The following is an 18391-nucleotide window of genomic DNA, read 5'->3' on the forward strand; positions in this document are numbered from 1 at the left end:
TGGCGGCTGGGTCCATGGTGTTGAGCGGTGCTGGTGGCGGCTGGGTCCATGGTGTTGAGCGGTGCTGATGGTAACCAGGGCCAAAACATTGAACAGCGGTGATGGTGATGGTGGCCATGGCATTAAGTGGTTTGATGGCACCTGGGTCCACAGCATTGAGTGCTGGTGATGGCGGCCATGGCCATGACATTGAGCAGTGCTGATGGTGTCTGGGTTCACAGCATTGAGTGGTGCCGATGGTGGCCATGGCCGCAGGATTGACTGGTGCTGATAGCAGCCGTTGCCATGGCATTAAGTAATGCTGATGGTGGTGGGGTTCACGGCGTTGAACAGTGCTGATGGTGGCTGGATCTATAGCGTTGAGTGCTGGTGAGATGGTGGCCATGACCATTGCGTTGAGCTGTGCTGGTGGTGGCCAGGTCCAAGGCATTGAGTGGTGCTGGTGGCAGCTGGGTCCACAGAGTTGAGCAGTGCTGACGGCAGCTGTGGTGCACAACACGACAGCGTTTCCTCCCGTTGCATGCAGAGTCCGTTTCAGTTGATGCTAACAGCCTGCGAGCAGCAGACTTGATCTGGGAGTCTCTTGTTACGTGCTGTCCAGTCAGAACCAGTTCATAGCTGACCATCCGGGGGGGGTTTTCAGAAGAAGCTGTAAGTTACATTGGAGGAGATTGTCCATCTTTATCTAGCGGAGCAGCTGGTAGATTCGAACCGTTTGCCTTTGTCCTGGCAGCTCATTCCTTACCACGAGGCTACCAGGACTCCCTGGGGGATCTCTTAGAGCCTGCCCCGAGTTTGCAGGAGCTTTGTGGGATCTGGAGACAGAGCCCCAGGAATTAGCTTTAATCATAATAACAAAGTCAGCCGAGCCCAGGACAGGAGAGGACTCTTCTGTCTCAGCTCTTGCAGGCATTTGCTGCTCAGTTTTACGATGTGTAGGCTCATAAATCGGCACCCTGATCCTGTCCAGGCAAAGCCTCCAGGCCTGGGCTTAGACCCTTGACTGTACTGGCTGTGGTGCCATCAGCCTCCTGCCGACCACTGGCGCCGTGAGCCGGATGCCTCCCCATCCCTAACGTAGGCTCAGGACTCTGCCTCTGACCCAGGAGCTGTGAGGAGCCTGAGAAACCCGCGTCTCCATACAGCTGCCCCTGAGCTGTCAACCGAACAGAAAACCCTCCACTGACAAGTCTGTTCTATCATGTGACCTGCCAGTGGGTTTCTGAGGCTGTAACTCTTTGTGGGCGGAGATTGTCCATCTTTGTCTCAGCAAGCGGCTGACGGATTTGAACCTCTAGCCTGTTGGTCAGCAGGGAGGGATCTCTGGTGGAATAGTCCATAAGGGGTTGCACTAGCAACACAAAGGTAACAACTCTGGCGGTTCACATCCACCAGTGGGTCTGAAGAACAATGAGCAGTCTCCTCCCGTGTGATTTACAGCCTGGGAAATGCACTGGCGGGTCAGCTCTGGTTCAGATCCATCCCAGTGGCGATGAGGAAGGAGGAAGCCACACATTGCTGCTGCTGCATCTGTGGATGGACACCCACCCCGGTGTAGACGGAGCTGAAATTGGGATGCTGAGGGGAAGAAGGCAAACACCAACAGCTGCATACAGAGCCATTCTATATGTGTGCGTGCGTGCGTGTGCGTGCGTGTGTGTGTGTGTGTGTGTGTGTGTGTGTGAATGAATTCTTTTAAACCTCCAAACCCGCAGTCCCTTCCAATGCACAATGATCCTCCGTTGGATTTTCCAAGCTGTAAATCTTCCTGAGGTGAAACGGCTTCTCTTTCAGCCTCAGAGCCCCTGGTGGGTTCGAACGACCCAACCAGGGCTCCTTTATTAGATATTCAGGGTCAGTGCATCCACAAAGACGGAGAATGAGGAGGGGCTGGTGACGGGCTTGGAATTCTGGTTCTGCGTGATGATCTCGTTCTAGAATCAGCAAGAGGTGATGGCTGCCTCACATGGTGACTGCACTAAAACCTTTAAGCTGGCCGTGTTAAAATGACTAGGGTGAACACGACCGTAATTTGTGAGAAATCCCTAGTTCCTCTCACCTCGCTTACCCCCGTCACTCCTGACACAAGCCTCCAGCCTCGCCCTGTGTTCACTGTTTTAGCCTGCCCACTTTCCTCCAGGAAGCCTTCCTGGATCCCCGAGGTCTGGTTTGACTGTCCGTCTTCATGTCCCGGTGGCCCGTGCCTCTCTGCCAGCAGTTCTCCTCCCTGGTAGCCTCACCCCTCTCTGTGTCCTTCTCTCGGCCTCTGAGGAGGCGGTGGGGAGGGATTCCAGCTGTTCTCTGCTGCACACTCAGTGTCTGACAGAGAAGAGGCACTTGGCCATTCTTGGTGAATTGTCTAATGTTTTACATTTATCACATGTCTAATCCTGATAGCACTCAATCACCGTATGAAAGTGCTGAGTGGGTTCAAATGCACCCCATAGCTTCGTGGGAGAAAAAGGACCTAGTTAGCCACTTCTGTAAAGATTGTTGCTATTGTCGTTGTGTGCTGTTGAGTCGCCTGCAATTCACCGAGACACTGTGGACAGTGAATCTGAACATGATCTATTCTGTCCCTCCCCTTGACCTCTGACCGACTTCAGCACATTTGTTTAAAATTTTTTATTATTATTCATTTTAATGAAACTTTACAGAGACTGAGGATTTCCATTCATTCTTTGTTGCACTTTTCTCCCAGCCCTCCCCCTCACCCCAGTACACTCTTCTCTTTGAAAAGTAAAAGAAAAATTGTTTTCATTGTTTTACAATCCCTCTCCCCAGATCCACTCCACTATGAAGCCTTTGTTCTGGACTCCCGTCATGACAAAAATACCTAATCATATATCCCTTTTAAACAGTTCTCTCCCTCATCTGTGCCAATACAGTATAGATTATTTATCCCATATTTCTCAGTCTCCCCTCAATCCCCATGTCAGTCCTGTTTTACAACAATCTTCACATTTTGACAGAAGCCATGTCCGCCCATCTTTTTAAGAATGTTCCTCTCTTACACTGACCCTTCCCGTTTCCAAACATGGTGTCTTTCGCCAAAGACTAGCCCCTCCTAACAGCACGCCCAAAGTATTGGATGACAATTTTCACTACCCTTGCCTCCAAGGACTTCCTTTTCTCTGACACAGACCTTTGTTCTCTTGGCAGTCCACGAAATGCATAGTACTCTTCTCCAACACCACAACTCAAAGGCACTGGTCCTTCTTCTGTTACCTTGTGTCATTGTCCAACTTTCAGATGCATAGCAAGTAATTGAGAAGAGCTTAGCTTGGATCCGGCACACCTTAGTCTTTAAACTGTTAGTACTCTGGAGCATTCCCTTACAGCAGATTTTTCCCAATGCACCTCATCTTTTGATTTCTTACTTGCAGCTACCAAGGGTGTCGATGAAATTGTTGATGATTTCAAACTCTTCAGCATCTGTCATGATGTTGCCTCTTGGCCCCATCGTGTGGATTTTGGTTTTTTTGATGTCGAGATGTAATCCGTATTGACGGCTGTAGTCTTTGATCTTTTGCTGCAGGCACCTCAAGTCATCCTCACTTTCTGCAAGCAAGGTTGTGTCACACAGCCTAGGAAAGCCCGCTTTGTCTCCCGGGTCTGAAACTCCACGGTACCTAGCCACAATATTATCACACCAAGAGCACAAAGCAGTGCTCAGTCTGGGATTACAAAGACAAAGGAGCGTTCCGCCCATCCCCATGGTCTGACTCACTCCCCTCTTGTTCCTTCTCACCGTTCCTGGACAAGGCAGTTTCCCAAGGAGGTGGGGGGAGCAGGTTACAAACAGTGATTCAGCTCCTCTCCTCCCCCACGAAGCTTTACGTAACCCAGAATGTACTTAAATACTCAGAAACCGCTCACGCGTGAGATAAATGGGCTTTTGTGAGCTGAGCAGGCGCGCAGTCTGCCGTTTAGACCAGATCTTACAGGAGACTTTACTGCAAGCTCAAAAATGTTACGCCTGTTTGGTATTTCAGAAGTCATGTTGAAATCTGGGCCATTATGGCCGTTACATTGTGGCATGTCAGTGAGTGAATTTGCGTATCCTTCTTCTGAGGTCCAAAGAAGCCAGCTTCTCCCAGATTGAACGTGGAATTTAGCCCAAGAAGGGAAATGTAGTGGGATGGATGTGTTCTTTATTGGCAGCCTGGATGGCAGGGGACAGACCACCTCTTCCCCTCCCTCGCTTCCTCCCTCTCTCTCGTCCACTGTGGTACCTGCCCTATGGTCAGCTATGTCCTACTCTTTCCCTCTGGAGGACCCACTTATAGACCCCCACAAACATCTGGGTCTCTGCAACTTAAAAGTCTTTATTGATGCTGCATCTGCTTTGTGCAGCACCCTGTGTGCAGAGCCCCCTGCCTGCAAAACCCATGGTATGCAAAGCCTACTGTGTGTACAGTCACCAGTGTGTACAGTCACCACTGTGTACAGAGCCCACTGTGTGCAAAGCCTCCAGTGTGTAGAGCCCACTGTGTGCAGAACCTACTGTGTGTGCAGAGTCCACTGTGTGCAGAGCCTACTGTGTGTACAGTCATTTCTGTGTGCAGAGCCCACTGTGTGTAGATCCTACTGTGTGTCCAGTCACCTCTGTGCGCAGAGCCCATTATGTGCAGAGCCTCCTGTGTGCAGAGCCCTCTGTGTGTACAGTCATCTCTGTGTGCAGAGCTTCCTGTGTGTGTAGAGTTGTGCTTGTGTGCAGAGCCCACTTGTGTGCTGTGCAGGGCCATGGAGCAGAGTTTCTCAGTCTCACCACCATTGGCATTTGGTGTCTGTTAATTCCTTATTTTGAGGAGCTGTCCTGTGAATTGTCGGGTCTTTAGCAACATCCTGGCCTCAGTCAGTTAGGTATCCTTAGCTGGGAACCAAAAACATCTACAGACATTGCGAGCGTCCCTTGAGAAGTAACAGCCACCCCTGGGGGAGAAGCCCCTGTGTGTTCTTAGCCGTCACCAGGTCAGTGACAGCCAGGGATGGGATTAGTAGGAAGCACAGTAAGGACCAGCTTAGAGTAGAGAGGAAAGTACACATGCGCGTACTTATGCCTGCATATTAATCTGCAATAAGCAATTTCATCTGAATTTCACAACATCTTTGCCGCAACCTATAGATTGCACTATCGTGACCCATAACATTTACAGTGGCTGATCTTCAGAAGTATACTGCCAGGCCTTTCTTCCTTTGACAGCTTTAACTATGAGTCCTACCGAGGACTCCCTGGCACCCAAGTGAGACTGCCTAAGTGGTACTGCTGCTCTGACCTGGGTGCCATGGAAGCCAGGCCCCTCTCCATCAGGACTTGGTGTCTCTGGACAAAGAGCCTGTGGTCAGAGTGGCTCCTTTACCTACCACCTTGGCGTCATTCGTGCCACAGAGGAGGCCGCTGACACCCACAGCCCACTCCATTTGGAAACAGGGTTCTCTTAGTGACACTAACAAGGCTATCAGTGGGGGGTAGGTCCAGAACCTTATCACGTCTGTGTTATAAAGAAAGCAGATTAGACACAGGCCTGCACACATGTGGAAGACACTCATGATCTGAGAATCGACAAGCCGTGGATTCGAGGACGTCCTGGGACTTGCAGACAAGGGAGCATTCAGCACGCTGAAACCCTGAGCGGGACCTTCTGCCTCCTGGCTGAGAGGATGAATGGCTGCCCCACCCACCTGGGCATTTCTGTTCCAGCAGCTCCAGAAAATGGAGACAGGAACGCTGGTGTTGACACATCTGGGCCCCAGAACCGTTCCGTTCTGGGGTCTCAGTCCTGATTCTTCACTTGCAGCCTTGAGGGAAAGGGGAGGAGCATGGGAAGGGTGAACAGGTACCTTAACTCCGCTGTGTCTTCGCCCAACTCCATTCCATGTAAGCCATTTATAGCACATGTTCTCCATAGCTTCCGAAGTATGTGGAACCTTCCTGAGCTCCCAGGTGTCCCAGCCACGAACCAATCAGCATTCCCAGCAGTGTTGGGGGTGGGGGAACTACTATTTCCCTGTTGGCCTCTTCCCCTCCCTGCACCTGCCATGATCCCCACCAGAAAGCTTGACCCCTGAGCCTGGTTCCCTTTGCAAACACCAGTGGTTTAGGGAAGGCAGGTTTGTGGTCACATCATAGCTGCAAGCCTGAAGGCAGCTTGCCTGTCCCAGTCCTGCAAGTGGGGGAGGGGTTGCCTTCTGACTGCAGACATCACTCTCCCCACCCCAGTCTCCAGAGCTCCCTGCCTCGGGCAGCAGTTCAGTTCCTATCCCTGGAGGATGGGGTGGAGGAGGAGATGGTTCAGGGCTTTGAACTCAGTCCACATGGCCCAAGGATAAGTGGAAGGTATGGCTCTGTTTAAACAAGGGGGGAAGGAGAATTTTAAAAAAAGAAAAGGCTTAGCGTTTGGCTGTGGCCCTGGGAGGCTTTGGGGAGTGGATGGTGTTCACCGGCCAGACAGCCCACCCTCAGGACCCTGCCCAACAGATCTCTCTGGGGGCTGGGAAGAAAGGCGCCTCTCAGCCTGTTGCTGGGCCGGCCAGGCCGCTGCACTCGGCAGCTGCTTGGAGATTCCATTGGCGTGACTGCTTTACGCTGTCCAGATGTGCCGTGAGGGCTCTTGCATTCCAGATGTGCACAGACAAGGAAACAAGCTTGTTCAAAGTACAGCAGGAGGACTCACACCATGTAGGGGTCGCTAAACTAAGAATCAAAAAAAGAACTTTGGGGTCCCCCCAGCCAACCTCCTCTCCCAACAGCTAAAGACGCCCAGGCCAAGGGGCATGACATGTGCAGAGATGACCAGAGGCCGGAAGCAGGGAGCAGACAAGATGTCAGGCCTGCTGAGGCTCACACCTGGTCTGTCTGCACAGCTGGAGGTGCCTGAGGGCCTGGGGCTGCCGCAGGAGCAAAGGCCTCTCCTACCTCGGTGAGCAAATCGACAGGAGGGAGTGGGCAGTGCATGTCATTGCTGTTCCTGCTATTATTAGGGCCACACTTCCTCCCGGCTCGCTGTAGATTTATATAACAAAAGGAGCAGGGCCTCTTCCCTCACTTCGGTGTCCATCCTGTGTTCTCAGGTCCAGCACTTATGCTTTCTCGGCCTTGGAGATTATGTCTGCAAACTGGAAGCTAATTTAGCCCCTGGATCATGGACTGAATTGTATCTGCTTCCCCCAAATCTGTGTCAAGGTGGCAGGATCAGGATTCTAGCAATTTGTTAGTCATGTGATGATGCAGTTTGCTGGTATATAATGATGTAATCCTCTTCGGTGATGTGGTTTGATCTAGGCAGCCAGTCAGCTATAAGGGGAGTAGGGTGGAATGACCCTTCCTGAGGTCATAGCCCTGGTCTCGTGTAAAGGGAGTCTCCTTGGGTGTGACTTGCATCACTTTTTATCTTATACAAGATGGAAGGAGAGGGAAATGAGGGGAGAGGAGGGACTTGCGCACCGCTGGGGAATCTTTGCCCGGACATAGGGGAAGATTCATGCCAAGACACATGGAGAATTCCAGAAAGCACTGAGCCCACAGGTGAAAGGAGATAAAGACAGCTGTTGTTGTTGTTGTTGTTGTTGTTGTAGAGTTCCATCAAATTGGAACTGACCCTCTGCCGAGGTTTGACAGGCACAGTGCAGTCACACAGGAAGAGATTGCCCATCCTTCTCCCCTAGAGTAGCTGGCAGATTTGAACCACATGCTGTCAGGATTCCAGTGCAACTTCTTGCCACTAGGCCACCAGAGCTCCCTGAGTGGACAGCTGGCACCTTGAATTTGGACTGCTGAGCTCTTTAACAGTGGGAGAATACATTTCTGTTTGGCAACCTCCTTGATGTATTTCTGTTAAAGCATCACTTGGTAATCAAGAAAATCCTGCAACTGAAAGAAATAATAAAGGTTTGTAGAGTCACTTGCAGCTCCTTAGAAGGAAGTGACCAGAGGCTGGAAAGGGCATTAGTGGTTTGCTGTGGTCATCGGGGGCCTGCAGAACTGTATCTGTTGCAGCTCTTCTCCTGAACTGTGTACTCTGCACATGGACAAGCTGAAGCTTTCCACAGAGTGGGGAATGAGGTGTTTGGGGGATAAACTTATGTTTCCTAGAAAAACTTGATGAAATATGTTTACGGCCTTGAAGTCTATGGGGGAGAGAATAGTCTAAAAGTATTATATTTTTGGAGCTTTATTTTTATCGTAGGAGTACGCAATGAGGGTTGCAGAGTGGATTATATTTGGGGGTAGGGCGTGGGGTTTGGGGAGGTGCGGGGGGGTGGATTGTGTACCAATGAGGGAGTTTTTCTTTTGCTTTTCAAGGAGAGGAGCAAACGGGGGGGGGGGGGTTGTGCGGGGAAAAGGGTGCAACAATGAATGAATGGAATTCCAAAATCTCTGTAGATGTTCATTGAAATGAAAAATAAACAAACTAAATTAATTTTTTAAAAAAACCTTGTGTTTCCTGGGAAACGCACCCAGTATCTTGCCTCTGTGGATTAAGAAAATGCCATGTACCCAGTGGGCAAGGAGAATGTGAGACCCTCAGCATCACAGCTCTCAAAGAGTCCTCTTTGTGGTCTTGTACTGTTACCTAGGTGAAACCAAGTTGTTCCTTGGAGGTGAGGCTTCTGAAACTCCACCTCACAGTCTTTGTGTGTGTGGCCAGGAAGGATCAGTCCTTGGAGAAGGACATCATGCTTGGAAGGGCGGAGGGACAGCACAGGAGAGGAAGAACCTGGATGAGATGGGTTAACACAGTAACTGGGGTAATGGGTTCAGGTGTGTCAGAGACAGTGAGATTGGCTCAGGACAGAGCAGGGTTCAGAGCTATTGTATCACTCACGAGGAGTCACAGTTGACTTGATGACACATAACAACTGCAACAACCGTCATCTAAACATTTATATAAAATTCAAAACGTGCAAAACGGCATTCTACTGGTGGAAGTGAAAGAATAATGTCCTGTATCCTACTTTGGTTAGTAGCTACTAGTGTCTTAAAACTTTGCAACCCGTCATCTAAGGCACAGTGGTTGTTTTCTCCCTACCCAGAAGCTAAGAGTCAGAGAAACAGTTAGTCCAGCAGACTTTACGGCCACTTCAGCCTCCACTCTTGAGAGACAGAAAGCGCTAGATGGTGCTTCTAACGCAACTGGCTTTTCTAAAAGGTGTTGCAGTGAAGGATCCTGGGTAGAGTGGGAGAACAGTGCATAATAAACCTCAGCATCACGAAAATGACCAGGCTTGCTGTTCTAATAGAGACTGGTGGGACCTTCCGAGACTGCCACCAGCAGGCACCCTCTGAGCCTGGAAATAAACTCAGCCCTGTGGTTCACCTTTCAGCCAAGGAGACACGCTTATTAGAACAACAACCCTGGAGAAGTCCTTACTCCCTATAACTCACACAAGGTCAGGAGGGCATCGTTTCCCCAGGGATAAAGCTAAAAAAAGCGAGGCTAGAAGTTGAAGGGGAAACAAGATTCACTGGGAGGGAGCAGGAAGGTTGCTGTTACAATGTTGACTTAAATGAGCTCCATGAAACTAAATCTGTGTGAGTGGTGGTATGGGAAGCCAAATGCTCTGCACGCTTTCACGCCAAGCACAATTTGTAAAGTGTTTCAGAAAAGAAAGTAAGAGAAATGAGGCTAGAGAGCCTTTGCAGGGAAAGGACCGTGATAGGAGGGAGATCAAGGCTGAAGGAACGGAGGCTTCTGGGATACTGATGGTGTTCGATTTCTTTATCTAGATGTGCTTTTCATGGGTTTATTCTGTTTACTTATAACGTGCCTATTTTTGCAAGTACAGGCAACTGCAGTGAACCACTTCATATAAAAGCACACCCCACACACATCTTGGATCTGAAATCCTACCATTAGAATCAGTCTCTTCAATAGTATTACTTTTTGTTTTGTTTTTGTTTCTTTGTTTTTAATATTATTTTATTAATTTTAATGAACATTTACAGAGATTTTGGATTTCCATTCATTCATTGTTGCATTTTTCTCCCTGCCCACCCCTCTGCACCCCAGTCAATAGTATTACTTTTAACATTCCAAATACCATATGGATAATTAACAAATATAAGTGTTGTTGGCCATTGGCACTTCATGTCAACTAGACGGGGCACTGGTGGCACAATGGTTGAGGTTGTTGTGTTGAACCTAGCCAGCGGCACACTGGAGAAAAAACCCTGACTACCTGATTCCATAAGGTTTGCAGTTAAGAAAACCCCATGGGGGCAGTTCCCTTCTGCTACTTGGGGTCACTGTGGGCCAAAACCAACACAGCAGCCCTCGACAACAAGAACAGTAATTCAATGAGAAGGCAACGCTGTGCTTTGCATGATTTGGAGCTTTCTCTCCCTGGAATTCTACAATTGTACAGTATTTGCACTTTTACATATATATGTATGTATGTATGTGTGTGTGTGTATGTATATTTACACACACCCATGTTTATCGTGGCTTTGTTCACCATAGCAAAGAGTTGGAAACAACCCAAGTGTCCTTCAACAAACGAATGGATAGAGAAGCCATGGTACATTCACACAATGGAATACTATGCTGCATTGAAAAACAAGGAACTCATGCAATATTATACAAAATGGGTGACCCTGGAGGACATCATGCCAAGTGAAATATCTCAGTCACAAAAGGACAAATATTGCATGGTGCCACTGTTGTAAAACGGGACTGAAATTGGGGTTGAGGGGAGACTGAGAAAGAGGGGATGAATGATGTCCACTGCGTTGAAGCAGATGAGGGAGAGAACTGTTTAAAAGGGATATATGATTAGATATTATTGTCATGACAGGAGTCCAGAACGAAGGCTGCACAGTGGGGTAGCAGTATTTGCTCTTACACATCATTTCTTTCACTTGGAACTTTGTGAGCTCCCTCGTGCATCTGGATGCGACCCTCTGTTCACGTTGCTCCGTAGCACGCCCCTGGACCTCTGGGACATTTTTTAGCACCTCCCTTGTTGATGGGTATTTGTGTGGTTTCCTGTTTGATCCTGCCATCGACAGCCTAGCAGTGAACTGCCAGCTTCCCATGTGTTGTGATGACTATTATAGGCACGTATCTCTTAGGTTTATACCTCCCCCCCCCCGCCCCCCGCTTTTTAAATTTCCCAGTTTAAGGCAGTTTTGTTCCTGGCCTCTATGCACTGTTGCTCATTATTGTCAAGTCTGACCCCGTGTTTGGCAGTAGGAAACACACCTGATCCTGGGTCACCTCCACTGTCCGTGGCATCCCGTGCCCATTGTTACAGGTGCTGTGTGTTTGCAGTGGCTTCCAGGCCTGTGTCCGGCAGTGTTTTGTTGTGATCCATAATGCTCTCATTGGCTCGTTTTTGATACTAGAACACCGAGCCCTTCCTCATTACCTTTCTTGGTCTAGAAGCTCCGCTTGGAACCTAACCCCCACGGGAGAGCCTGCTGATGTGGGGAATCCTGGGGGCAGAGAGTTTGAAATCCTGGTGACGTCACACCTGACATCATATGGGAGCCATCAGAGTGGGGCGTGCTGGTGGGGGGCTGGTGGCAGCTCTGCATAGCACTGGTTTTCTTTGCTGAGGGTCTGGAGCAGGTGACGACGGTCCCCAGGGCATAGCTCACTCTGGAGGCAAAGGCCCTACAGATATCTGGGACTCTTCTCTGCCCAGTGTTGGCCAAATCACCTTTGGACACCTCCTGCCTGGAGGCCTGACTTCCCACTTCTCTTCTGCCCCCACACTGGAGGGCTACAGACTTCCGGGAATGGACAGGTCATCTCATCTTTCCACCCTCAGGCCAGAGGTTCCCAAGGCTGAAAGGAGGGGCGGGGAGCTGCCTTGCGTGCTAAGCCAGCTCCTGGGAGCAGTCAGGGCCGGGCAGCCCTGCGGGAGCACCCAGCCTCTTCCCACCTGCAGGCTCTTCAAACACCTCACCAGGCGGCCTGAGTGGGAAGTCGGTGATGTCACCGCCTGGGCCTGAACAATCAGGCCTTTCACAGCGGGATGATAACAATCTAAAGCGTCTGTAAGGGCCTGCCATGCAAGAAGGTACATGCTCACAGCACTTGGGAGGAGCTGAGGGCTGTGGAGAAGCAGGATTTTCAGAGTGCTGTGCTCCAGGATCTTCAGAGAGTTGTGCTCCACTCACAGCCAGCCCGCCAGAGAACATACCCTGGAGAGTGAGGCTGCAGGCGGCCAAGGCGCTCTCTTGCTGATTCTCCAAGAAACCACCTCCATCATGAAGCCGATGCTTCCTTCTCCAGGATCAAAGGACTGAGTGACCATCTTTGGTTGGGGTTCCAGCCAGGATGACTCTCTGCACACCTTCAGGGGGCACCATTCACAGAGAACACCCCTGGGAATGTGTAGTCCTGAGCTTACAGGGTCACTACTACCTTCAGACAAGGGGCCCGGCTACCTGGCGCTTCTCAACCACCGTCCTTATGTCCAACCCAGCACTCTGTCTACCCCAGCTAAGACTCCTAGCAGCATCACCTCTGTGGTGCCTCCGTGTTCTCTAGTAAGAGGCAGGAGACCAGGCATTCTTCTGCCTGAGTTCGCATGGTCTGTGGTCACGCATTTGCCAGGGAGCAAGATCTGGCCGGGAGTCCTCAGCTCCGGTGGTGCTGGCCGTCAGGGGCCGCCTGGCCGTGTCTGGAGGTTGTTTGGGGTGCATGACTTGAGGAGGGAGGAGGGCCACTGGCAGGCAGTAGGTGGATAGCAGAGATGCTACTAAATGTCCTACAATTCACAGCAAAGGATCATCTCGTCCCAAGTGTCACACATGCCCAGATTGAGAAAGCGGCTATAGAGAAGGTATCTCATCTCCGTAAAATTCTGGAGCCTCTTGTCCACCCTCTGGCCAGAGGATGTCCGTCTTTCGATCTCATAGCCCTTCTGCCTGGAACAGACAGGACCTCAGCTCACCAGCCGCGTACGCCCTGCAAGCACTTGCTCTGAGCCTGGCTGCCTCTTCTCTTTATGACCGTGTATGGAGGCAGAAGTGAAGAGCTAAAGATGTAGAACATGAGAGCAGTGGTGAGAGTCCTGTCCCACCTCTCCGTCGCGGGGCCATTCTGGAGACAAGTTACCTCCGTTTCCCCATCTGTAAAATAGGGATTACACTGGTAGGAACAGCTCAAAAAGTGGTTGGAAAGATGCAGCTTCTGGTACACGTGACGTGCTTTACAACCATGTCTGGCCCTCAGTAACACTCGGTGATCGGTAGCAGTGATTATAATCATTTTCATTCTAGCCCCAGGTCCCTAGGCTCCTTCTGCTGGGAGTGACAGCGAAGGATGAGCTGATTCCTGCTGCAGGAATTGCTCCGGGATCCAGACTGCTCAGTGCCACTCCCAGCACAGCTTTGTGCCATTGAGAGGGAGAGAAGAGGGTTCTGCTTAATCTCAGGACTCCAGAGCCCTCTCCCTCCAAGACGTTGACGTGAATGGTTTGAGTGGAGACCACTGATCAGTGGATATCCAGAAAAGGAGGTGTTCCTTGTGCTCTAGCACTGTAGAGAGGTCCTTGACAGCAGATTTCCCCCAGCGCAGTTCGTCTTTTGATTCCTCGACTGCTGTTACCATGAGTGTTATTGTGGATCCGAGTAAAATGAAATAGTTAACAACTTCAGTCCTTTCTCCATCTGTCTTGATGCTGCCTTTCGGTCCAGTGGGGAGGAATTCCATTTTCTGAATGTTGAGATGTGATTCCTATTGAAGGCTGTAGTCTTTGATCTTCTGTGGCAAGTGTTTCAAGTCATCTTCACTATCTGCAAGCAAGGTTGTGTCATCTGCATAACACAGTAGCCTTATTGGAGGGGGGGAAGTGGAAATATTGTAGGAATAACCAAGATGGGACAGAGACAGGAAGTGAGCACATGTTGTTGGAAAAAATGGTGCCATATTCTTGAAGACTCAGTGTCATTGTGCTGGGACCGCAGCACCACTGTCTTCTCAAGGGGACATTCCACCCCATTGCTTTTGCACATTTTTTGACGTCCAGCGGTTCATCATGGAAAGTTAACTGCTCATTGGACTTCCCCATCCCAAAGCCTAACGCAGGAGGCTACACTCATCAAGCGGTAGTCTCATAGGCGTGCCTGCGGATGGCGGCCAGTGAACTGAGGGTCTTGGAGGGGAGCGCACAGGGCTTTGTGGAAGGAACTGCGAGACCCCACTTCCTCTTCGCCCCCAGCTCACCCTCTCCTGTCATTTCCTACCTTGACAGCCACTCTCAGCCCATATCTTGTCTGCTGCAGCCACGTAGCAAAAGGCACTATGTATGTGCTGGCCACTTAGAGCCACCGTAACATAAACCCCAGGAGAGATGGGAGGTGGGTGAACAGGGAAGCAGGAAGCAGCAGAAACAGAGATAGAGGTGATGTGAGCAAAGAGGAGGGTGTGAACAGGGAGATGGGATGTGGTGTGAACAAGGGCAGGGGTGGTATGAACAGGGAAGTGGGAGTTGGTGTGAACAGGGAGTGGGAGGAGGTATGAGCAGGGAAGTGGGAGGTGGTGTGAACAGGGAGGTGGTAAGAACAAGGGCGGGGTGGTGTGAACAGGGAAGTGGGAGGTGGTGTGAACAGGGAGATGGGAGGTGGTGTGAACAAGGGCAGAGGTAGTGTGAAAACGGAAGTGGGAGATGAGGTGAACAGAGATAAATGTGATGTGAACAAGAAGGTGGGAAGTAGTGTGAACAGAAGGAGGGGCAGTGTGAAAAGGAAGGTGGGAGATGAGGTGAACAGAGAGAGATGTGATGCGAACAGGGAGTGGGGAAGCGGTATGAACAGAACTAGGGTGGTCTGGTCAGGGATGTGGAGTGTGGTGTGTTGTGAACAGGGAGGTGGGAAGTGGTGTGAACATAGATGGAAGGTAGTGTGAGTGAGGTATGAACAGAGGAAGGTGTGTTAGGAGCAGGAAGAGGGATTGTAAAGAGGAAATCCATCAAGAGACAGAGCAGAGAGAAATGGGAAGCGTGAGCTGAAAGGTAGGAATTGACATGAGTAGAGGCCGATGGTGCCTGAGCAGAGAAGCTGCCCTGACGTCTGATGAGAGCACGTTTACAGGATGAGGTGTGTGCCACCGTGTGAGCACACTGGGAACGTGCACACTGCGAGATTCAAACATGACCCTGCCCTGTGCATGGTGTGCCCACCAGTAACTGCCCCAGTGCCTCAGGTGCTGCTTTTTGAGGTTAAAAACACATTTTAGGGAGCAGGCAGGTCTGCAAATGTCCATGAATGATGAAGATTGACTGTAATTGGCCCCAAATCATTGGTCTAAGTGACAGAATTCCAGTTATCCCACCCCTACTCCTTTGTCCTCTGCTGTCCTGTGACACCATAAGAACATGGCTTGCCCATGGATCCAGGGACAGAAGTGAAGGACAAGCCCTGTCCCTTCGTGGTCCCCATTTGTCCTCTCTCCACACATCACAGCCCGCCTCCGGAATCTCTAGCCCCAAGGACTGCCCGGGGGCCTCCTCCTCCATGTACGTATGCATTTCCTGACCACAGCATCCTGTCTTTCTTGGTCTTTGCAGGAATTTAGCCATCGGAATCGGGATCCAGAACTTCCCGGAGGGGCTCGCCGTCAGCTTGCCTTTGCGAGGGGCTGGCTTCTCGACCTGGAGGGCCTTCTGGTGAGTGAGGGAGAGGCGGGGTCAAGGTGTGTCCCACATCAGGTGCTGGAGACAGTGCTCGGGGCCAGATCCTTCAGAAAAGCTTCCCCGGGCCTGGGCGCACGTCTGGAGCTTCTGGTGGAACACCAATAACGGGATGGATCCCACCTTGATCTCTGCACCTCACCCTTTATGTCAGGTGCATTGACTGCCAGTCAAACATGTTATTCTCCCACATGTTGTTGTTGTTGTTGTTATTGTTGTTGTTTTTGTTGTTATTGGTGGTGGTGGTGGTGGTGGTGGTGCCACTGAGTCCACACCAACTCAAAGCGCCTGGCTGAAACCCTGCTGTCCAATCCTGCGCCATCCTCGTAGCCTCTGCTGTGTGTGAGCCTCTTAGTACAGTCACTCAGCCAGACCATCTCGTTGAGGGTCGTCCTCCCTTTCACCGACCATCTATCCTTCCAAACATGATGTCTTTCTCCAGGGCCTGGCCCTTCCTAACTGGAGGAAGAATCTCACAGTTTCCCTAGGCCTTACTCCCAGGCCTATTATTTGAAAAAACAGGATCATTTACATGTCTAGATAATGCGACTTGAGGACCAGATCCTGATGAGGCCCCACGCCTGATCACACATTGATTGACAGGACCCCTGGCCCCCAAATTCTGGAGCAAATTATCACCCTCTCTAAATCTCCCTAAAAGCCTCTGTAAAAAGAAACCAGTCTTTGCTTGCCTGCAGGGCACACTGTTCCTCTCTGCAAGTGGTCACCTGGCGTCCCTCTGGACCAATCAAGTAAAGGCCTGTTCGTTGCTTGGGAACCAGCTTCCTTTCCTTCTCTCTCAACTCTTTTTTCTGTCTTCACACCAACAACGTGGCCAAAGTGTGAGGCAAAGTTCCACCATCCTTGTCTCTAAGGAACGTTGTAGTTGCTCTTCCTCCAAGACAGACTAGTTTGTTGTTCTGGCCGCCCCTGGAAAACTCACCGAGCTTCTCTAACACCACAGTTCAAAGGCACAACTGCTGCTTCAGTCTGGCTTATTCATTGTCCAACTCTCACAAGCCTCTGAAGCAACTGGAAATCGCATGGCTTGGGCCAGGTACAACTTAAGTCTTTAAACTCACACTTTTTGCTCTCTAGCGCTTTCAAGAGGTCCTTGACAGGAGATTCTCCCACTGCAGCCTGTCTTTTGATTTCTTGAAAGCTGCTTCCGTGCATGTCTGCTGTGTGTGGACCGAGTCACATCTGGTTTCAAGCTGCGGAGAAACATTCACTCACCATAGCTCCAATAGGGGGAGGTGTTAGAAAGAGAAATCTCACCTCGGTCCAAGGTGGCAGACACACCCCTGAGTCACACGTGGCCAGGTAGACCCTGCTTTTCAGTAGATGCTAGGTGGGTGCACATCCATTAGAACGACAGCGACTGTGACCCGAACCCCCAAGCACGCCACACCCAATTATCCTTGGGAAGTGACCAATCCACTCCTAGTCAGTACCCTTCCCTATAGAAGACCATGCAGGCATCAGCTGAGAGACGAAAAGAACATCTGTCTACTGAAGCAATGAGCTATTATTTTACAATAAGAATAAATGAAGTTCTGTGTATGATTGGGATGTCTCTTGTTCCTATAATGCTAAGAAGTCAGTCACGAAGGACACATTTCCATGAAACGTCCAAAATGGGCACAGCTATTAGGGACAGAACTAGACCAGTGTTTTAGGGGAGGGAGGATTTGGGGTGATTGCTTGTGAATACGGGGTTTCATTGGAGGTGAGGGAAGTACTATGGAATTACATAGTGGTGATGATTTTACCACCTTATGAATATAGGAAGTACTGAGCTGTACATTTTCAATGGGTGAGTTGTGTGGTGTGTATGCTATATCTCAATAAGGTCATTTTTAAAATGCAGGCAATGTAAAATTCTAAAAGAAATGGAGAGGCTACTGTAATTGTCTGCTGGGAAATTAGGAGAGAAGAAAGAGGCATTAACGACACCAGCCCTGTGAGGGACGCATGGCGTGGTGTACAACGAGCCCCTTTCCTGGGGACGGGCCAGCATGCGGAGGCCGGCATGGCCGCCCTGTTGGTGACCTCTCCGCACTCTTCCTCAGGTATGGGCAGCTAAGCGGCATGGTGGAGCCCCTGGCGGGCGTCTTCGGTGCCTTTGCGGTGGCTCTCGCTGAGCCCATCCTGCCCTATGCGCTGGCCTTTGCGGCGGGAGCCATGGTCTACGTGGTCATGGACGACATCATCCCAGAAGCCCAGACCAGGTAGGGAACGCCTCGCCCACCTGTGTCCCAGCCCAGCCTGTGGGTCCATCCTCACTCCATCGCCTTCCCTGTCTTCATTTCCATCCCTTCCCGGGACCAGGCCTGCCCCTCCTCAACTATGTGCTCCAAAATTAAAGGAAGGGACAGGAGACAAGGTGATATGAGGCAGGGTCCCTCCCACTCCGATGACCTGGTTGCACATTGGTGGGGGTCAATTCTGACTCACGCAGGCTTGTCTATCAGAGCAGAACTGGGCTCAATGTGGTGGTCAGTGACTGATCTTTCAGAAGGAGATCAGCCAGCCTTTCTTTCAAGGTGTTTCTTCACTTACACACACATACAATATAATAATATTGTTATATGCCATCGAGTCGCCTGCGACTCATAGAGCCCCTATGTAACAACAGCCCTAAACTCTGCCCTATCCTGTGCCAATCACACCATCTCCAACACACCTACCCCCGTTACCCCAGTCACTGAATCAATCCACCTCTTCTGTGCTGTCCCTCCACCCT

General features: G+C 50.5%; 1 protein-coding gene across 2 annotated transcripts in view; it reads left to right on the forward strand.

The window, feature by feature from the left end:
* SLC39A11 (solute carrier family 39, member 11) overlaps nucleotides 1-18391 on the forward strand; it is a 374943-nt gene that overhangs the window by 354893 nt on the left and 1659 nt on the right. For both annotated transcript variants that reach the window (XM_006886243.1, XM_006886244.1), the window contains exons 7-8: nucleotides 15523-15621; nucleotides 17718-17876. In XM_006886243.1, coding sequence (XP_006886305.1) covers nucleotides 15523-15621; nucleotides 17718-17876 — 258 coding nt within the window. The remainder of the gene's footprint in view (nucleotides 1-15522; nucleotides 15622-17717; nucleotides 17877-18391) is intronic.

This window comes from Elephantulus edwardii, unplaced genomic scaffold (genome assembly GCF_000299155.1).
Source record: "Elephantulus edwardii isolate Elephantulus edwardi_28Jun2011 unplaced genomic scaffold, EleEdw1.0 scaffold00048, whole genome shotgun sequence".
NCBI lineage: Eukaryota > Metazoa > Chordata > Mammalia > Macroscelidea > Macroscelididae > Elephantulus > Elephantulus edwardii.